Below are 22,945 nucleotides of genomic sequence, written 5' to 3'. Positions count from 1 at the left end.
TTCTTAATGATACCATGAGCTCTATAGGGCATCCCCAACATATGTTTTCAGATACAGCTATACAATCACAACATATGTTCTTGCTGCCTACTCGGCCTAGCCAGAAAGGGGTCATCTCACCAAGGGCACCTGGTCACCTAAAAACCAGTTAACCAGTCAGGATGGGCGAAGGTGAGGGTTAAGTCCTCCCTCACTAATAGGAAAAAGGAACGTATGGGTGCAAAGACAACATCTCTAAACCAGGGCAAGTATTTTTTTTAAGAAACTGCTATGTTCACCTTCTCCCCCACTCTATTCAGGAGTTGGTATTACCAGGTCTAGGCCTTGTCATAAGAATATTTTTGTCATTATAGTTAGCTCATTCGACCTGAGCACCTGACTAGTTTAGTGCTTTTTTTTTTCTGGGTGGGTTAGCTGGGATCAAACCTCTGGCTTCCAAGGTTGAGAAGCAAAGCCTCTCAACCATTGAATTTAGTTCCATTTCATCTCTTCCCTGCACACTATGCCATACAACAAACCCCATTTTCCCAACAGCCTTCTAAAATTTATACATTCTTGGCAAGATCATTAACAATTAACGCACCTCTCTTGACTATTACACCATTAATCCTTTCCTTTTTTCATTCTGAACGTCTATAATCCGACACAGACCTAGACCGTTCATCTGATGACCAGTTATAATGGAGCCCAAAGTTGAACAGCGGTCCACATTTAGCGCATAAGAAAACTCTAAGTTGAGGGTTAACATGACAAAATTGATGTGACCTCTAAACCATAGTCCATACATGATGTGGGGATGTCAAATAAATGGTCTAGATCAAATACACATAAGAAAACTCTCAAGAAAAATTTCTCATAGAAAAACCAAACAGCAGAGAATTTCCTCTCAGAAAAAGGAAAAAGTTTTCAAAACAAAGAAATCCCAGAAAAATTTATCACCCCATCCAAATGACTAGATTCCGAAGATGGCAAGGGCATGTAGAAAAAGGTCCTATCTCACTAAAATAAAATCCTTAGCAACTCATTTCACTTATTGCACTGTCTAAAAGTCCAAAAGCAATATGAAGGTTTATACCTGTCTATTTTAACCTCCATCAAATCGAAGGTGAAGGATGATCCTATGGGCCCCTCTGTACCTCCATCAAATCGAAGGTTAAGGATGATCCTATGGGCCCCTCTGTATTTTAAGCCGACAGAGTAGATAAGTTATTTACTCGATCGAGTAGATACTCTCTCTCTCTCTCTCTCTCTCTCTCTCTCTCTCTCTCTCTCACACACACACACACACACACAATAAGCAATATAAAATATTGAGCTTCTAGGAATAAGTTTTATAAGCAAAATTATAACAAAACTTACGGTTCGCAAGGATTGATACAGGACATAGCAAAATTATCAGATCTCTTCCCAATTTTTTAGAATATTGTAATATCTACATCTTTGCATACCAGTTCCAGCTGGAACATAGAAGCCACATCATACTCTGGCTCTGGACTCAAGTAACTGCCAAGATTTATACAATTCTCTATGCACATCCAAAATAATGTGATCCTGCAAAAATAAATCCAAACTAAATCATATACATAAAAGGAAATTCCCTAGAATCGATGCAAAATAACAAACAGAAGGTAAATGAATACAAAACAGAGTAAATCAACTCACGCTTTGATCTATCGTCTAAGTACCCTGGCCTTGGTTTGTAGTATTTTGCATATACCCCAATATGGTGCAAAGAGTTGCACTCAATGGAGAACAATACCATCTATATCAACACTATAAAGGTTCAAAGATGCCAAACAAAGGCATAACCTGCATGGGGCTATATATTTTCTAAAACATCATGACCTATGTCTTTTTTCTCAACAACCAAGAAGATATAGATAGTGAGAAAAAGTAACTAAATTCTTCAGAGTGGGCATTTTATGCAAGTTTAACCAATCACTTCACATTCAATGCTGCGGACATTTTCCTCAGCTTTTGAGATATTTCTGAGAATGATGGTCTTTCCCCTGGATCAGAAGCCCAACAACTTTCCATCAAAGATCTCCATTCAGGATCACACCATGTTGGGACTTGTGGACGTAATGTATTATTCACAATGCCCCCTACAAAAGCACCACATGATTAAGGATCATTGATCTTAAAGTACCAATCTCATTTTTTGTATGGCATCAATAAATAAAAATCAGATTTTCATTTGAAGTATGTAATCAAGCTTTTCCCTGGAAACATGTACAATAACAATTATTCAATCATTCTCCCATCAAAACAAGTACGCGAACATTCATAACATCTCCCCAAAGTACAATTTACCAACAGTGAAACAACCAATTACTCCAAAAGCTTAAGCTATTGGAGATGGCGTTATTTAATCCTTTTATATAACACCGGCAACTATCACTATTTTATAGGAAGCCAAATTTATTTAGAGATGGCAATATATCAGTCTTCATGCTGACAAACTTCATTTCCAATTGTTTACAGTAAATTGAATGTGATTCTCTTTCAAACAAAGCGGTTGACTCATTATCTGAAGACTAAACCTAACCCATCATCCAGATACGACAGTAAATATAATCAGGTTCTACGGACATAATCATGAAAAAGAAATTATGACAGCTAAATTCCCATATCAGAAAATAAATGTATCGTGTAGTTGCAGAAAGAGATCACCAGATTCTCTTAATAAATCTGGCAAAACCAGATGAATACTATCCAAATATGAAATCTACACATATCATTCAGGAAGAGCATGCAGTCCCCAAAAGCCTTGTAGATTAAGTCACATGACAAAATGTGATTCCTAACAAACGAGATAATAAACCGCCTAGTCACTGTTGTAAAATATTAAGATGGTTGTTGAACATAAATGTCGACAAAAAGGCATATGATTTTATCCTGCTTTTTATATTAAATATGTGTAGCAAATGTAAGTCGGAGCTGAGTCCATTTATGCGGTTTCACCGCCATTATTATCTGCTTAGATAAGTCGAGTTTGTTTTGATGACCACATCAATTCATCCCTGCTACATACATTTTCTGCAAACAAACATGTCATAGACATCGTAAACCTATTGAAAACCCCGGACGGACAAGTCAGTGATTGGTGCTGTGCGACCGAATTTTCATTTGTTTGAGTCAAAGGAGTTTTTGATTGACTTGGAGGTAAACCTCGGACTTGGAAAAGAATTCGGTCAAGGCAGGCCTTTGGACATCTGTCAAGCAACAATGGAATATGGCAGCGTCCAAGTCCAACTTGGCGGAGTCCATGCTTGTCACAGAACAAGAATACGAGTTCAGATTCAAATTTTCATACCAAAAGCAATTTTTCAAAAAAAGAAAGAAGAAGCAATCTTTCAGCTATGCATGAGAGCAGATCACTTCATAATTGTCCAACGCCCCAAAAACAGTTCTTAACCCCTTACAAAAACTAGATTTAAGCCATCCTTGATTTCATTACAATTTTTATAGGAATGGTAAGGGAAACCATCTTATTAATTTTTCATTTTCTTTGAGGTTCTTATATTCAGAACTAACACAATTCAGCATGTTCTGGGTCAGAACAGATACTCATGACATCCAAATTTAACTACAGCAACTAGTTATCTTTTTAAATATATCCATCTATGCATCAGATCTGTTAATAAGTTATCTGTATACTCTTTCAGAAGAAAGAAATTGCCAATGTAAGTGATTGGGTGTGAAACATGTGATGGTACTATACACCTCTTTTGTGGACCACCATCATAGAATTCTACAACCACTTGAACAAAAAAAGCATAAGAAAAACATGAAAAATCAGTAGTAATACCATTTTTAATGTATGGGACAAGCCAATCATCAGTGATTCATGGATAAACAGAGATGACAGATCACAAGAAAGCTCTAAATATGATTCACCGTCCATCAGGAATTTCTGTATGCAACAACAGAAAATTTGTGAAACCAAATATTCAACGAGAAAGTGCCTACCAATTATAGAAGCACAATGCATATCTGCATAAGGCTCCTCTCCTGTAAGCAGTTCCCACATCGCTACCCCAAATGAATAAACATCGATCTGCATGAAGAAATAAAAACAAGTATGGCAACATAGTAAATAAGCCATCACATTAGATTCATGACAGGAAGAGACAGGTCATAAATAAGCTCAAAACATCACCATTGAAGGCAAGTAGCCTTACTTTTTCTGTTACCATGTTACTCTTTCCACTAAGAAGCTCAGGTGCCATCCATGGTAAAGTTCCACGGACACCTCCTGATACTAAAGTTTGTTGCTTTACCTTTGATAACCCCAAATCACCAATCTGAAAGAAGGTAATGAGAATAATGAGCAAGTTACTGAAAGAATACTAATCTCAAGGCAACAAAATATGGTGATTACTAAATGGAACAAGGAGGAAGGAGCTGCAATCAAGAGAACAAGCTGACCAATCAACAATGAAGGTATGATACCAAGTAAACAATTTTAAGTTCTCTTTTCATTTATCTCTTTCTTGATAAAAAGCAATCACTATTCAGTAGAATAGTGCTAACTGCTAAGCTTCATTTACCTACAGAACATTTTTTAACCAGTAAATGAAATGGTCTACAAAACTGATGATGAAGTATGGTTGTGATGTTTCAACAACTTCTTGAGCATGTCTAAAAAGTCACAACCAACGTTCTAAATTTCGGCCGAAATTTGGTCATTTCAGCCGAAATTTTAAAATTTCGGCAGGAATGACCGAAATTTCAGATTTCAATTTCGGTTTCGGGTGAGGCCAAAACCGAAACCGAAATCTCAATCCTTGGTCACAACAACCAACATCAATTTAAGACAAAAAAAAATGATAAAAGATAGTGTGGAACCAAAGCTGGACTCACTCCATGAATAAGTTCAAACAGCAAACTGTAACCTTGAAAAATTAATTATGGTCCACTTTCGCATACCTTGCAGACAGGTCGATGGGGATCTCTCATATTTACAAGCAGATTCTCACACTTCAGATCAAAATGAACAATATTCTTCCCATGCAAATACTCCATGCCAAATGCAGCATCCATAGCAATAATGAGTCTCTTACGACGATCAATTGTTCTGCTCAAAAGAAGTGGAGAGATTGAAACTCTTGTCATATCATGAATAATACGATAATAAAGTGACACACTATAGCTACTATCAAGGTGGCACAAATTCTAAATTCTAAATTCTCAAACAGAGAAATATCGTGTTTGGTTCTTAAAATAATTACCGATCCTTTTTCTGTAGAAATTGTTTCAATGATCCATTAATCATAAACTCTGTGACAGTTGCTAAAGTCCCATCAGGACCATCTCGAACTATACCATAGAAAGAAACAACATTGGGATGATGCAACGAACTCAATAGCAAAGCCTCTTTCCAGAAATCTGCAATCTATTGAAGCAAAACAAGAAATAATTACAAGATTACACTTGACTAATACAATTATCTACACTTCTATAGGCAAGTGATGCAGAGAAAAAGACTTCAGAAATGTAAAATAACAATGTATAAACAATTACCCCTTATTTACGAGGTATTCTAACTCAAAAAGTCACTGCAAAATTTCAGCAATAACCAGTGGATTAAAGGGGTCTTTTGTCCATGTGATAAGTGAGGTAATACGATTGCAGATTCTTTAGCTCAGGAAGATGTTGGCGGTCTGGTATTATGTGTTGGGAATATCTGGCCATGTAATTTCTTTCTCTGCTTCTTTAATGATGCCATTCAATATATAGGAATATATTAATATGAGGAAAGTGTTCCTGAGCTATAGCTCAGATAAGCTTATCTGAGCTATAGCTCAAAAACACATGTGGCCCCACATTTTTGGGGGGATGCAAAGCATTCATTTGGAAGGCCCTTCCATGGATAGAGTGCGTACCAAAAATCAGCCCTATAGGATCATCCTAACCCTGCCATTTGTGGAGGGAAAAATGTGCAGAAACATGGACACACATTGTATGTCCCTTTTCCCCTCCACCTTTGATTGGGTTAGGACGATCATACAAGGCTGATTTTTTGTACACACCCTATCTATGGAAGGGCCTTCCAAATGAATGCTTTTGATCCCCCAAAAAATGTGGGGCCACATGTGTTTTAGAGCTATAGTTCAGATAAGCTCATCTGAGCTAGCTATAGCTCAGGAACAATTTACTCTCTCTCTCTCTCTATATATATATATATATATATATATAGAGAGAGAGAGAGAGAGAGAGCGGTTTCTACATACAACTGTAGATAAGTTATCTACACACTAGCTTAAAATACAGCGGAGGGCATATTGTTTGGGTGATCCAAACCATTTATTTGATTGGCCCTCACATAAATAAGGTGTCCACAAAAAATCAGCTCCATAGGATCATCCCAACCCTACGATTTGTCGAGGTAACATGGACGTGTAGAAACCTTCACAAATCTATCCATTTTTTGCCTCCACGGTTCGAAGGGTTAGGATGGTCCTATGAAGCTGATTTTTTGGGCACACCCTATCTATGTGAGGGCCCATCAAATGAATGCTTTGTATCACCCAAACAATGTGAGCCCCACTGTATTTTAAGCTAGTGTGTAGATAACTTATCTACACTCGTGTGTAGAAACCGATTTCTCATATATAAGATCATCCTAGCCCAATCAAAGGTGAAGGGGAAAATGGACAGACACTGTGTGTCCATGTTTCTGCCCATTTTTTCCCTCCACAAATGGCAGGGTTAGGATGATCCTATAGTGCTGATTTTTGGTTCACACCCTATCCATGGAAGTGCCTTCCAAATGAATGCTTTGGAACCCCCCAAAAATATGGAGCCACATGTGTTTTTGAGCTCAAGCTCATATAAGCTTATATGAGCTCGAGTTCCCAAACACATGGGTCCCACATTTTTTTGTGGTGATCTGAACCATTCATTTGCAAGGCCCCATCATAGATACGGTGTGTACCAAAAATCAGGTCCATTGGATCGTCCTACCCTTCCAAAAGTGGAGGGCAAAAATGGGCAGATTTGTCGACAAACAGTGTCTGTCCATTTTCCCTCATACTTTGGATGGGTTAGGATGATCCTATGGACCTGATTTTTGGTGCACACCCTATCTATGTAAAGGCTTTCCAAAAGAATGCTTTGTACCTGACTCATATCTTTATACTAAAACATAAAAGAATGTACAAAGTCCTAAATGCCCTTAGGCAAGTTACATATTCTAACACTTTGGATCACCCCAAAAAATGTGGGACCCAGGTGTTTGTGGCACTCGAGCTCACAAACAATTCCCCCCCCCCACACACACACACACACACATATATATATATATATATATATATATATATATATATATATATATATATATATATATATATAGGGAAAGGTGAGCGTACTCGGTCGGGTTAAAAACAGTGGGGGCCCACATTTTTTGGGTGATCCAAACCATTCATTTGAAAGGCCCTTACCTAGATAGGGTGTCCACAAAAAATCAGCCCCATAAGATCATCCTAACCCATCCAAATGTGGAGGGAAAATGGGGAAAAATGGACAAACACAGTTTGTCCACAAATCTGCCCATTTTTCCCTCCACATTTGGATGGGTTAGGATGATCCTATGGGGCTGATTTTTTGTGGACACCCTATCTAGGTAAGGGCCTTTCAAATGAATGGTTTGGATCACCCAAAAAATGTGGGCCCCCACTGTTTTTAACCCGACCGAGTAGATAAGCTTATCTACTAGACCGAGTACGCTCACCTTTCCCATATATATATATATATATATATATATATATATATATATATATATATATATATATATGAGGAAAGTGTCTCTAGTCTCTCCCCTAGATAAGCTTATCTACTCCACCCTTTAAAAAAACACAGTGGGCCCACGCTGTTTGGATGATCCAAAGCATTCATTTGATAGGTCCTAACATAGATAGGGTGTGCCCAAAAAATCAGCACCAAAGGATCATCCTAGAACTTCGTTTTGTGGTGCCTTGTGGTACCCAGAATGGACACATATAAACGTCCACGTTTATATGCGTCCATTTTGGACACGGTGTGCCCAACAAAATGAAGTTCTAGGATGACCCTTTGGTGCTGATTTTTTGGGCACACCCTATCTATGTTAGGACCTATCAAATGAATGCTTTGGATCATCCAAACAGCGTGGGCCCACTGTGTTTTTTTAAAGGGAGGAGTAGATAAGCTTATCTAGGGGAGAGACTAGAGACACTTTCCTCTATATATATATATATATATATATATATATATATATATATATATATATAGAGAGAGAGAGAGAGAGAGAGAGAGAGAGACTAAGCATGTTTCTTTCCATTGTCATTCGTCTTTTTTCCAAGATTTTTTTTTTGGAAAAAATTTTTCCTTTCCAAAATTGGTTTGTTTTATTAATTCAGGTTGCCACCCATACAAAATTGAATTTGCAGTAATTAATTTTCCGCTATTAATATAGGTCTGCCACCCATACAAATTCGAATTTGCCCTCCTATTAATTTTTAGCCAAACGACTTTTGTTTTGTTATTCCTAAAGTTTCATTGATTACTTTCTCAAATGCATTCATATTAGAACGTTTCCAAAAATATAACCCATTAAACACGATTTAGATGATATGATTTCCAAAACGCATTGAAATCCCCTTCTCCATATTAATGGAAATTAATGGATATCAAACGATTTGTTTCCAAATATTTAATAGGTCACTAAAATGTAAATCTCCCTCTACCTCTCTCTTGCCCATTTATTTCTAGATAAATCCATTTTATTTTTTTAATTGATTATTTTCGTCTTATCATATACAACTATTGGCCTTTCTATCTATGTCTAAGATGGACAGATGCAGGGTTCTATGATGCGTGGATACCCCATCCTGGAGGAGTTGTGGAATGTGGAAGGCCGGATCTAAACACGACTTGAGCGAGGAGTAGGATACTATGCTCCGAGGTCTCAGGCTTGATTTCTTCAGATAAGCAAATGGTGCAAGGAAATTCAACTTCTTATGTTTCTATCGTAAACGAGTCTAGGATCAACAAATCACAATAGGAATGAAGGGAAAAGGTAATTTACAAGTTTGTTTTATATGCTAATGGTTGAGATGTGGTACAACAAGTATGTTCTCCCAATGGGGTTTTAAATTTAAAACATTTCTGTCTTTAAAACTTTGCTTTACTTTTGAAACAGTTTTTGTGATGTTGCACAGCAATAAAATATGGTTCTATGACAATGGCAAGTTGATTTGAATATTTATGAATCCATATTTTACCTGATTTGGCCGACACTTCGAACTTATTGCCGACTCACATGTCCTGTCGTGTACGACATGGCAGGAGTGTCCACACGTGTCGACACTCCTTTGGACACTTTTACTTGTATTTCTAGAAGTGTTAGACTTAATGTGGGTGTGTGGACATGTTTTTGTACCGTGTCAAGTGTGACATTCTGTTTTTTATTGAATATTGTGTTTACCTCATTTAGACAACTCGTATCCATGGACACGAATCCATATCCACAAATCATGATTACATATACTTTCTACTTTCTATTTTAGCCGTGTCCCCGTTTCTAAAGTTTGGGGGCTTGCCATGTCCGACACTCCGTGTCCGTGTCGACACGTGACACTCGTGTCCACAAATCATAGGGATTTTTATATTATCCGAGTTTTTTCTTGGGTCATAAGTTTTTCTTTTCAAATTAATAGGTATAACAGCAGGTGGTTAATCTATGTCTCTCGATCATGGGGCTCACAAACATACTTTCAACCCTCAGGTACGGCCGACCCATTTTATGATAAGTGTGTTTGTGATTATCGGCCTTCAAATCATTATCTCTTTTGAGAGTTTCCAATGCATATCATTTACCTCTATTGAGTGTTTCCATATGAGGGCTCCCCATGACTGGAAACCTATGTCACAACTATTGTTCTCAAGAATTTCTCGGGAGGGAAAATATCAGGATGTATTAAATTTTTTTATTTTTTCAGGTTTATATTTGGAAAAAAGATAAAAAAATTATTTACAAAATATATAAAAATTTTAAAATTTAATATATATATATATATATATATATATATATATTAAAAAATATCGGGATAATATCATTATTTTATTGTGATATTTTATGATAAAAATGAAAAAATCGCTATATTTTAAAATTCTCAGGATTATTTCGGAATTTTGTCGTTTAATCAAAACACCGTGATAAAAACATGATATTTTGAAAATATCTTGGAAATATCGGAGATATTTGTGACATAGTTGGAAACTTCAGTTCTCTGTGTTCTCATCTCCATGTGTGTTTACCTAATTTCCACGTCCATAGTTTGTTTGATTTGTTCGTGTTCCTAGAATTTGGCTTTCTAGCCCACTGATTAATGGCATTCCTGTAATCAGTGTACATTCCCGAGCCTTTTTTTTTATCTCAATATTGATTCAGTAGCAATCTTTTTCGAACTTTTGTTGTCATTAGTAACATAGTTTTTTTGTATCTTTATGCGAATGATTACAATCATGGTTTTAAATTTCGTCCGAAATCCGAAATTTCGGTTGGCACCAAAACCGAAATTTCACAAAATTCAAAATTTCAGATTTACAAAATTTTGCCCAAAATTTTGAGAAATTTAAAAAAATAAAAAAATAATACTTTTATGCATTTTGGCCAAAATTACCGAAATTTAGTAAAAATTAATTAATTCCTTTTTTTTGTACCGGATTTCAGCCGAATTTTCAGTTTTGGCCAAGGCTGAAATTTAAATCCTTGATTACAATAGAGAATTAGTGACAGATTTTGTGGCCTCTATGCGCAGATTCCCACAATTTTTTTATTTGTATATAATTCTTAGTAAATCCCGACTTTTAAGTTCAACTTCCCACTTACTATTATTTCCCATGTGTTCAAGTTTTTCTTCGTCGCCCAGTGCATCACACTGGTTTCTTCTTCTTCTTCTTCTTCTTCTTCTTCTTCTTCTTCTTCTTCTTCTTCTTCTCTCTCTCTCTCTCTCTCTCTCTCTCTCTCTCTCTCTCTCTCTCTCTCTCTCTCTCTCTCTCTCTCCACACACACCATAAAGATAATCATGTTATTAGGTATGCCTGACTAATTATGCATGTGTGTTATGCATCCTCGAGTGCATTTTTATTTTGTTTTGCGTTTCCTTTTTAAACGAAATGAAATCCAATTAAGACCAAGAGCTATGATTCATTTCCCATTTCTGAATTGATTTGGGGTTATAATGTCTTCTTATGTAGAATTTCGGCAGTTCTATGAGATGATTTATGCTATTTGAGACATGTATATTCTTCCAGATTTTGATCAGTGTAGAATGTTTAGGTTTCTCTTTTCTGCTTTTTCGTGTTATTTGGAATTTTGGGACTGTACCTTCACTCAAAAGTATGAATGACCTGCACTGAGTTTTATCAAGAGATGAAAAATGAATGCGTTAAAGAACTATTAAGTATGCGGCTTCTTGAATGCTCTCTATGCCAATCTGAAAAACATAAAACATATAAATAATAGAACTTATCATTTGATTTGTAAATTAAGAAAACAAATTACTAAGAAGAAACTTCCAAATCTTTTATATAAATCTCCATCCATAATTGTTTATGCTGTTCCAACAAAAGAAGCATATCAAATCAAATTTACAAAGCATCTTGCTTTCCATCTAAAGTAAAACTAAATATATTTTACACTAAGTCTTCCATTGTTAGAAGATCGCATAGCAGAAGCATTGTTTTCTTTTCATCACGTTAGAAGATCGGCAAAATAGACTTGCCAGAGATGGAGTTGATAGGGCCTCCTTGGAGTTTTTTTATTTTCTCCCTCCTTGAGGGTTTTTGCCCTGCATTTATAGCTTTCTTTGTTCATTCATGCTTTGTTTTTCCCCTATTTTCATTTCTTAATATAATTCATTACCATTGAAAAAGAAAAAAGTCTTCCATGTTTATCCATGCCACTGCAGCATGAGGCTACTGATATGAAGTTAAAGCAACAGTTTTTGATATAGAATTTAGTAATGGAAGAGAGATGGAAACTACCAAACGTTCTCTTTCAGATGGCCGTCCCGAAAAGCAGCTGGATTTTATCCTTTTTATTGCAACATCAGAACCTTTCCATTTACCATGATACACAGCCCCATATGTACCAGAACCCAGCACTTTGATTTCTTCCAGATCTTCATTTTTTATCGTCTGTCAAGAGAACAAATTAAGTATTCATATGGAGGGCATGAGACAGTCAGGGACCAATAAGAATAATAATTATAATGTAGATACCTGTAACCCTCTATCCAAAGCTTCTGCCTCAGCTTTTGTTGGCTCAATATTTGACTTGTTTGGATGGTCACTATCAGAATCAGGCTCCAACTCCATATGTGTGTTCTGTGGAATAGAAGCAAAAATGACTACCAAAATGCACTAATGAAAGTAAATGGGGTTTCCATCTAGTAAAGATGAACAATAGATAGCAAGCCCCAAACCTAATGCTAGTGCTCACCGCAGGTTCTAATTCATGCATGGAAGGGTCTTTCTTGACTGGATTTGGTGAAAGATCGGCATCAACATTAGCATGCACTCTGGCTTTCACCTCCTCAGCACCTTCCAAGGCGGCTTTCTTTACTGAAGCAATCAACTCAGGTAAGAAACTCAAATCCTGGATTGAGAGTTCCCCATGTTCATATGGAGTAGCAAGTTTTGTAGCATCATTTTCATCTTCAGAAGGTGGCACACCATTTGAATAAAGATGTATTTCACTTTCCTTAGAAGGAGAAAGAGTATTCTGCACATCAGGATCATTCACCATTTCTACATGCTTTGTTTCGCAGGCATCTCCAAGCATAGTATGCTCCACCATTGTAGGACTTGGAACAGGAACTGTAGAAGTAACCATTTTATCATCAATCAAATTTGAAGATGATGATATCGGGGGTACAGTTTCGGCAGGAATGGACAAGTTTAGCCTATCAGGCTGACGTTGAATAGATTCTGGCACAAAAGGGTTCTGATTTTCCTGAACAATGATATTTAAGTTCATTTTCGGCATATGGTTGTGGGAACATTCTGGAACAGCTGACCCATCAAATCCAAATATTTTTTGCGAGGGAAAAACAGAGTGCCCAGCCCAAGGGTTTTGATCTTCCACTCCAATACGAGGAAACCTTGGACTGACTTCCTGTGTACTCCTTATGGGTCCCATATTAACTTTACAATCGGCTTGTATTAGTGGACCCGGTGCTTCATATGATGGACCTCCACACAAAGAATTCTGTGCATTTCTATGTAAAGCATGCAGAGTTGTAGACCCATGAGGAACTTGGTAAACATTATCCATTCCATAAGCAGAGGGAGGATTCCCATAACGGATACCAGAGTCTTCAAGAGCCGGTATGTGCATATGGGGTCCAGGGCCCACACTTTGGTCATGAAACCCACCATTCCCTAGTTCAGAACAAGCACGAATATACCGAGGATCATCATGACTGATACAGTTGCAAGACACTGAATGGCCATCATAACAATTACCGTGGACCAACGGAAAATTCATCCTACTACCATCTACCAAGTAGTGCTCGTTGACTCTACCAGCTCCAGACACAAGTGTTCTTTGTTCCTCAGCACAGTGGGTCATTTGGTGATGTAGAACCCACCCTCTTTCATGATTATGAGATTCATTGTAGAAACAACGGGGCAGCTCACTTTGCTCTTTGGAGTACATGCCATGATCTAATTTCATATCTGGATTCAACATGTAAGTCTCCCTAGCAGGGAAGCATTCAGCACATGGATTTTGGAATTGAGGGATTTCGTTACCTGGGCTTGACTGTTCCAGATGTGGTTGTCCATGCCTCCAGTGAGAATCAGGATATCGAGCTTCTGGAATAGGTTGGTTTCTCTGAAAAGCCATATGACAATGCTCACAAATGCTATTTCCTTCAAAAACATTATGAGAACGAGCCAAGTTCACTGGAAATCCAACCTTATCACCGGTAATAGCTCCTGGCGGTACCCACACCACATTATCAACAAAAGGCGGCTGGTGTTCATATGGCAATTGGTGATTCACTGGTTGCCTCCCGTATTCTTCAGACATCCTTTCCAAGCACTTATCATGGAAATCCCCGAAAGGCATACGGTACCAGCCAGTGGAAGGTGAAGATGGATATTCAGGCACAGACCGTGGATCGTGAAGGGTGTGATGCCCGGGTGAATAGTACCCAGGACTCCATGGAGCTTCAATTTCACTATATCTTTGAGCATGCGATTGCTGAACTTGTCCCACCCGTTGAGGAATAGTGAGGTGATGCAAGTTTAAATGCAATGGAAATTGAACCTTGCAATTTTGTTGGTTATGGAGACCACCCTCAGGGCTTATGGGGTTGAAAAACTGTTCATTCACATGAATTTTATCTACCTGTGGCAGTGGCACTGATACTTCCAATTGTGAATTTTTGAAATCAGGTGAATCACCGAGGTTGTTCAATGCATCTACATACCTCCGCTCAGTTTCCCTCTCGTCCGTATCAAAATGGGACACATCAAGAGATTGATCCAAATTTGAGAAGAGGAAAATCCTGAGCCTGGTGAATCCATCACCAGAACCCAACTTATCATACTCTTCCATCATGTTTGTCACATCATCATCATTAACAACAGATACCAATGCGTCTAGATCCTCATCGGGCTGTTGGTATTTCAATACCGACACCCCTTCGAACAGCTCCCTCATCCTCACCATGAGCTCTGCGTAATTGACATCGTGAGGTAAGCTCACAATTCGTGTTTCCCCTCCCACATAACGGAGCTTCCCATCCTGAGGACGGGGCAAAATGCTCCCTGCAAAGCTGCAAAGGAACTTAACACGAGGGGTTTCACCGGTGGCATTATCCATCATGTACACAGCCTGGTTTCGATCGAGAGGAGTTTCAGACTGTGAAGATTGCGATAATCCTATCCCTTGATTACACATTACAGTTAAGATCGATGACTGTGTAGCGAAATCCAAACAAGATTTATGAATTCGATTGACGAAAATTCCATCCTGAACCTCTCGAAAAGGCCCTAAAGATGCCCTAATTCTTCCTGACATCAACCGTCAGTTTTAGAACTCGCGAAATCAATCAAATCCTTCGCAAATTCCATTCAAAAAAAGTCCAAAATCGCCTAGATGAGAGCCGAATACCTATCAACGGACGCTCTAAGCTCCAAAAATTAAATTAATAACACAAATAAAATCAAACAAGGGGAAATGCCATCCACTAAAAAGAACTCCCAGAGACCCTGCCCGCGAACAACGGACGCTCTAAGCTGCAAAAAAAATAAAAATAAATAAACAAACAAAATAAAAAAGGGGAAAAATCCAATCCACTTAAAAGACCTTACAGAAACCCTAATGTTGACCCATATCCCAAACCCTAATAAAATCACTACCAGAAAAAAAGAAAAAAGAAGACAACTTACAGAAATTAAATAAATAAACAAATTCAAAAAAGAGGAAAAATCTGATGCACTTATAGAACTCGCAGAGCTGAATACCAATCAACAGACGCTCTAAGCTCCAAAAATTAAATAAATAAAACAAACAAAATCAAAAAAAGAGGAAAAAAATCCAATTCACTTATAAGAGCTCGCAGAAACCCTAATGTTGATCCATATCCCAAACCCTAATAAAATCACTATTAGAAAAAAAGAAAAAGAAAAAGACAACTTACAGAAATTAAATAAATAAATTCAAAAAAGAGGAAAATCTGAGCATGTATAGAACTCGCAGAAACCCTACCGGAGAGAGCTGAATACCGATCAAACGACGCTTTCAGCTCCAAAAATTAAATAAATAAAACAAATAAAACAAAAAAAAAGGAAAAAAAATCCAATCCACTTATAAGAGCTCGCAGAAACCCTAATGTTGATTCATATCCCAAACCCTAATAAAATCACTACCAAAAAATTTAAAAAAATAAACTTACGGAAAGAGAGAATCGTTCGATCCAAGCAGTAAGAAAAACGAAGGAGAAAAATGCAGAAACTAATTCCAGTCCGATCCGAAGAACAAGGAAGAAAACCCTAGAAATGTTAAGCTGTTTTTTTTTTTGTCTTTTCTAAAAATAGTAGAAGAAGGAGAGAAGATTGTTTAGGGCATTGATGAGAGAGGGGAATAAAATCTGAGAAAGAGGCGGAGGAGGAGAGGGAGAGGAGAGAGAGTGCCACGTAGTATGCCACGTGGCAGACGGTGGTTAAACGAGAGGCGAATCAAATTTTTATCCCAATTCGCTTTTTTCCAGAGTTGCGTTGGCTTCGATTCCGTATTATGAGGTTCGGACTCCGACCCCGTTCCGTTGCATTTTGTCTCTCGCCTTTACGTTTTCGTACTTTAACCGTTTTTAAAACAAAATTTAGGGCGGTGATAAATTCACCCCATTCTATGATGAATTCACCCCCTCTTTTTGCAAAACGGAAGGTACAGCACGCACCATAGGATGATCCAAACCGTCCATTTGATGGGCTAAATAGGTTGTGCCCTAAAAATCATTTCCTTAAGATGATCTAAACTGTCCGATCTATAGAAATTTCCATAATGTGAGTCTCTCTTTAGATCGGAGGGTTAGAATCATCTTGAGGTACAGCTTATTTATGTTTTGGCCCATCAAATGGACGGTTTGGATTATAGTACATTTGGATCATCCTATGATGTGTGATGTACAGTCTATTTAAAAAAAAATAGGAGTTAATTCATTATAGAAAAAGGAGGGGGTGAATTTATCACTGTCCAAAATTTACACTGTAAAATTGCTTACACTTACGTCACCCTACTAAAAAATATTTGAAAGTGGTACACTAAAGGCCTACCAAAGTAGGCAGTTGTCTAATACAATGTACTTCATGATTAGAAATGGTCGGTTGTGGGAGGTGGGCCCATGGTATACGATAAAAGCATGTCCCGTGTATGATGAGATTGAAAAAGACTCGATGCCCATGGTATGCCACGAAAGCATGTCACATGTACGATGGAGATTGAAAAAGACTCGATGAGAGGCTAAGTTTGGTTGCAAGTATTTAACTTGTAGTACAGTTGGGTAAGTAGTCAACACGGAGGAGACAAGTATCCGATTTACCTTAAACTTACATCATGGGATAGTGGTAAGTAGTGTTTGGGAGTCCACCTCGTAGAGTAATGGTAGGGAGTGTCACTACCAATATATATATATATATATAACACACACTACTACAAGTGGCAAACGGGCCGTGCCGTGCTGGCACGACACGAAAATTGTTGGCCCAGCGTGGCCCCTGGCCCGTGCCGGCACACCACGCCAAAGGGTGGGGGTTAGGCACGGCCCGCGGCCCACTCGTGGCTTGCCTTGGCGTGGCGTGGCGTGCCGGCAAGTTTCGGCACATAACGGTTTTTTTTTTTCAAACAAGTGCGTTCTTAGAATTCCGAGAATATGTTTTTTTTCTACTGGAATTTTTCTCGGAATTCCGAGTTGAAAAAATCTGCATGTCATTTATGAAAAATTACAAGTCAAATTGCAAGTAATTTAAAAACAAAGATCGATTGTGCCCGGAATATGTATCCAGGAACCCGGGCGGCACTTTAAAATTTTATTAATATAGAAAATTATTAGAGAAGGACATAGAACCTTGCCTCTAATCCACCAATATACAAGAAAAAAAGAAAAAAAATGAAGTACCAATACATTGTGAAGTACAAGTAGAAATTAACGACTTAAAATTTCGAATCCTCATATTTCTTCAGGTGAGTCGGTACTTCTCTTCTGTCTTATGCTCTATCATCTGCATCCAACAAGTCCTTGAGGCACACGCATACCTCTACTGTTTTTGGTGACATTCTGCTCCGTGTGTCATCTAAGACCCTGTTACCTACACTAAAAGCAGACTCCGATGCTACTGTGGACACCAGGGGGTTAGTAGATCACGTGCCATGACGGATAATACTGGATAACTTTTTTCATGTTCTTTCCACCATGTCAAAACATCAAAACTCTCCCATTCATCAGGATTAAGGTAGCTTGAATAATCATTTCCCAGATATAATAATAGCTCATCAGAAGATGTACTAGCACTATTTCTAGGTCTTTTTTGATTTATTAGTGACCAAAGTGGATTATTTCTAGGTTGGTAGTTTTGTGAAGAACTCGATCTTCTATGTCCATGTTCTGTCTCATATAATGCATACATAGAATGTAATAAATATGTAATCTCATTTATACTATGCCTAGATCAAATATCTGCATTTTCATTGCATGCATCTAAAATGACCTCTAAACCTTGTAACTTGATCCTTGGGTCTATTATTGTACTTAAAAATATAGAGGACAAATTTCTTGAAAATATTTTCTAAATTTATCCTCCATTCTATGAAGTAGACTTCCATTTCCCAATCTCGATCTATTGTTTTTAAAACAAATAGTAATTTTATATATTTGACCCAAAATTAATTGTGAGGTTGGATAGTAATCACCTGAAAGAAGATTAGTTGCATTTAAAAATACTTCTAATAAATCTGTAATAATTTCACAACTATTCTAATATTCTAGAGATACAGTATGATTGCAAGGTGGAGGCATATGTTCTTGGCAAAATGTTGTAATTATAGTTTTGAACTCAAATGATGCTTTTAACATTTTATAAGTTGAATTCCACCTAGTTTTAATATCCAAGGGGATTTTTTTGTAGTTTTTTCCAAAATTTTTACATAAAGCTTTAAATTCTTGTCTTCTATGCCCTAAAGACTGAATAAATTGAAGACAATTCTTAATAATCTCTATCTGTGGTGCAATTTTCGATAAACTATCTTGTACAATTAAATTTAAAATATGGCATGCACATCTAATATGAAATAGTTGTCAATGTAAAATAGGTTTCAATTGAGATTCTAATAACCCTATTGATGCAGTATTATTACTAGCATTATCGAAGCTAATAGAAAAAAATTTATTTTGAATTTTAAAATCGTGAACAGTAGATAATATAGATTTTGATATAGAATGACCATTATGCGGGAATTCTAATTGAGTAAAACTAAGTATTCTTTTTTCTAACATCCAGTTCGAATTAATATAATGTCATGTTACACAAATATAGCCTTTCATTTTGTTTACTAGTCCAAATATCGGAAGTAAGTGCAATTTTTCCATTAAAATTTTCAAAACTTGAAATCAATTGTTCTTTGCTTTCAATAAATAATTTAAAGGAATATGATTTTATAGTATTTCTAGTCACTTTTTTGAAAGTAGGATTTAGAGCTTTTTGAATATATTTTTCAAATCTTTTACTTTCGGCCATAATAAATGGTTGCTCATCTTGTATGATGTATGATGCTAGTTCTCTTCTATTCCTATCTTGAGAATAAGAAAAAGTTCCTAATAAACTAGAAGTAAGGCTTAATTGGGTTTGTTTATGGTCTAATGACCCATGGTTTGCACTAGAAACAGTGGAGTGCCTTGCCAAGTGTCCTGTTCCACGTTTACTTTTACAACTAAAATCTTTTTTACATAATTTACAAATAGCCCTTTATTCTAAAACTCCCTTAGAATCCTTCTTTTCTTCAATGGTAAAGAACTTCCATACTTGTGAAATCCTACCTCTAGACGTTTTAGTACTAGGAGCTTGACCCCCACTAGTACTACAAGGTCCTTCGGTAGGTTCAGGAGCAATTGGATATTCGGATTCTGGAGTATATGTATCATCATTCCAAGGTTCTACATAAGCCTCCAATAATTCATCATTTCCCATGATTTCATTTGGTTGAAAATAGTGGTCACTTGAACCGGCCATTTTAAAAAATTACAAAGATGGGTTACAAGTAAATTTTAAAAAATAAATTCTAAATACCTCAACTTTGCTTGAATCGCCTACGGAGTTGTTAAGCGCCTTCTTGAATACTAATTACCGCAAGTTGTTAAGCACCCCATTAATCCCTTCTTCTTAATCGTTAATCGAAGTGCGTAACAGAGAGAAGGATTAGAGAGAGTAATAAGAGAGAAGGATTAGAGAATTGGATGTAATAAGAGAATTTGATGTAATTAGAGAGAAGATTAGATAAAATAATTTGAAAGAGAGAACAATAAGAGTGAGAGTAATAAGAAAGTAATAAGAGAGTAATTGAGGGTGAGAAATGAAGGGAGGGGGAGTGATATTTATAAGACTTGTAATATAATGAGTTACCAGAATACGTCAAAAATATAGTTGTTGGGGGGGGGGTTATTTTGGTAAAAACATGTGTAATCCCTAAAGTACCTCCAAATATAGTTGTTGGGGGGTTCTTTTGGGTAAAAATAAGTAAAATCATTAATGTACCCCCAAAATATAGTTGTTGGGGGGGGTTATTTTGGTAAAAACATGTGTAATCCCTAAAGTACCCCCAAATATAGTTGTTGGGGGTTATTTTAGTAAAAACATGTGTAATCCCTAAAGTACCCCCCAAATATAGTTGTTGGGAAGGGTATTTTTGGAACACAAGAAATTACACAATGTAATTTCTGAAATTACCCCTCTCACAGCCGTTTTTTCTAACTTTAAGGCGTATTTTTGAGAAAACAGGTGTATTTTTGAGAAAACACAAAAAATTTCAAAAAAACACAAAAAAACAAACGCAAAATTGCCAGTGGGCTATGCCGACAGGCTGGCAAGCCTAGCCTGTGCCGGCCCAAGTCACTGTAGCAATCGTGCCGGGCGTGCCGCGTGCTGGCACGGCCCAATTGCCACCTTGATATACTACTATATAGTTAGAGCAAAAAGGAATTTATTTTCTTTTTATTTGAGATTTACAATCAGCATTACTCTTTTACCATTAACCACTTTGCTGATATCTAACATCTAATCTCTATGAGAAATTATTTGAGGGTAAAATCGTAATCTACATACGAAAAGTACCGACCCGGGTACCGTTCTATGACAATTACGAAAAATTAACTACCAAGAAGAGGTAAAGACATATGACAATGACGAAAGAACTACTTTATATTATCATGCAGGATACTTGCAAAATATTGACGGATTCCGGGCACCTGAAGATGAACAACAATTATGGAAACCTCTATCGATTGGAGGGCTAGGATCAGCCTATATCGATTGGAGGGCTAGGATCAACCTATGGAAATGATTTTATGGGCACAACCGATTGATGTTGTGTTCCATCACATGGACGGTTTGGATCAACCTATGATGTGGTCCGTACAGTTCTTTGTCATCGTACACACAATGCCTACATGCAATCTTTCCCATTTTATACGGTTTTCTATTTTTCATCATAGTCCCAGTGACTACAATGCATTACTTAGACCAATCAAAAAATCATTTCCCAGGCAAATGCATTCTTGAGATAGAAAGAAAGTTGGGTTTTCATGTCTTATTTCTATTTTTAATCCCCCCTGTTTTTTGGGTTTAGTGCTGAAGGCCCTAGACACATGGAGATCAAATCTGACTTTTTGGTTTTTATAGCCATGGAGTTAATGTGTTGTGGAAAAATTAAATTTCTGGAACACTGTTTCCCTGTAATAGTTTTGTTAGCTAGGGCCAATATTGGGTCATGGACATCCTCTACTTTGTATTGAAAATATCATCCATTGAATCATCGAGACATCTAAAGATAATGCTATCTTAGGAAGGGGACACCCATTTTTCCATTATGGATTATTTCCTAGGCTTTAATAGCAGCTTTTTGCCCACACAATTATAATTTTAGGTCTGTTAATCTAGAAAGTTGTCACTGATGTTATGTGGGTTTGGTTTGCAGGATTGTGATTGAATTCCTTTCTTTCTTCTCTTCGTTTAAAAGAATGTTGTGAGAATGAAGGGTACACAGAGTCGAATCATCTATGAAAATGAAGAAACGAGCAATGTTCTGGATTTTGTCGTGATCACCAAAAATAGCTGACAGGTCTTACACGTCCCTGGAATTGGAAGACCCTCTACCTCTAATTCAATCAATGTAGCGCGGTTTTGAAGATAAAAGAGATGTTGTACAACTTACTCTATGGATCTCATAGATTTCAATTTTGGTTAAGGGGAATTACTTATTCAAAAGTTCTGTTTTTTTTTATAAAGAAAGGAAATCATCTGTACTTGCATTTTAAGGAAATCTTCTAATGCTTCAGTAATTGCATTTTCATAGGCTTACAAATTGAAATTTCAAATTTTCCATTTATTGACTTAGAAGTTCTGACTTTGCTTCGTTTTCATTCTGTTTACGTTTACAAACTTCAATTTGTCATTCCTCCCTCTCTGTTTTTGATGAATTCATTCTTCCTTCTATTTACGAAACTGAATTTCTTATTCTTTCCTCATCTTCATTTTCATGTCCATTCTTCTCCCCCGGTGCATCGCACGGGGTGTCTTACCAGTATATATATATATATATATGAGGAAAGTTTTTCTAGTCGGCCGACTAGAGAACCTTCTCTAGTCCGCCGACCAAAAAACAAAGTGTGCCCACATTATTTGGATAATCCAAAACATTCATTTGATAGGCCCTGGTATAGATAGGGTGTGCCCAAAAAATCAGCTGCTTAGGAGAGAGAGAGAGAGAGAGAGAGAGAGAGAGAGAGAGAGAGAGAGAGAGAGAGCATATCATTCCCATGAAATCCAAGCAAAATTCCAACTTTATGTGGTTTGGGGCTCGGATTTCTTTCGGTGGGGACAAGAGTGATACATCAGTAGACATGCAATGATTAACTAGGAGAGTTGCGGTAGTCTTCAAAGATTTTAATTTTATATTGACAACAAATAAGGAGTTTAAATGATATAACACCCAAATGCAAAGCAAAACCCCTAGGCCATTCCTTGCTTTTGTGCAACCAAACACTGAATGATTGAAAAGAAAAAGTAGGCAACGTTGCACAATCATTCAATCAACATGGGATCAGATTTGAAAAATGCTAAAAAGGGTGGACGCGCAAGGTAAGTTCTGAACCAAATATCAAGGTTGTTATGTGGT

The 22,945-nt window shown here is 37.1% G+C and overlaps 1 protein-coding gene across 3 annotated transcripts; it reads right to left on the bottom strand.

The window, feature by feature from the left end:
* Window positions 1-1,316: 1,316 nt before the first annotated feature.
* On the bottom strand, window positions 1,317-16,226 carry LOC143855693 (RAF-like serine/threonine-protein kinase 24). Of its 3 annotated transcripts, XM_077365767.1 has the most exons (11): window positions 15,957-16,226; window positions 13,970-15,297; window positions 12,491-13,885; window positions 12,271-12,375; window positions 12,034-12,186; window positions 5,235-5,398; window positions 4,933-5,080; window positions 4,185-4,307; window positions 3,973-4,060; window positions 1,663-2,105; window positions 1,317-1,551 (listed from the first exon to the last, which is right to left on the bottom strand). In XM_077365767.1, exons 2-10 carry the CDS (start codon window positions 15,077-15,079, stop codon window positions 1,939-1,941), a joined length of 3,453 nt encoding a protein of 1,150 aa, XP_077221882.1. In that variant the 5' UTR covers window positions 15,080-15,297; window positions 15,957-16,226; the 3' UTR covers window positions 1,317-1,551; window positions 1,663-1,938. The 3 variants fall into 3 exon arrangements, with proteins under 3 accessions (XP_077221882.1, XP_077221880.1, XP_077221881.1); XM_077365765.1 differs by having other exon boundaries at window positions 12,491-15,297; window positions 15,957-16,225; XM_077365766.1 differs by lacking the exon at window positions 15,957-16,226 and having other exon boundaries at window positions 12,491-15,755.
* Window positions 16,227-22,945: the final 6,719 nt, after the last annotated feature.

This window comes from Tasmannia lanceolata, unplaced genomic scaffold, assembly GCF_043159265.1.
Source record: "Tasmannia lanceolata isolate RefF3 unplaced genomic scaffold, GAP_Taslan_0.1 ptg000023l, whole genome shotgun sequence".
Classification (NCBI taxonomy): domain Eukaryota; kingdom Viridiplantae; phylum Streptophyta; class Magnoliopsida; order Canellales; family Winteraceae; genus Tasmannia; species Tasmannia lanceolata.
Note: the sequence above shows the minus strand (reverse complement) of the source record. Positions and strands in the feature narration are given on the sequence as shown.

Bases quoted from the DNA above. Each gene is read 5' to 3' on its own strand.
- LOC143855693 (XM_077365765.1), bottom strand. From the start codon at position 15,079: ATGTCAGGAAGAATTAGGGCATCTTTAGGGCCTTTTCGAGAGGTTCAG. The intron at 12,376-12,490 runs GTGAGCACTAGC...TCTATTCCACAG, and splicing joins TGCATGAATTAGAACCTGCG to AACACACATATGGAGTTGGA. The intron at 4,308-4,932 runs GTATGCGAAAGT...ACCTTCTTTCAG, and splicing joins CCCATCGACCTGTCTGCAAG to ATTGGTGATTTGGGGTTATC.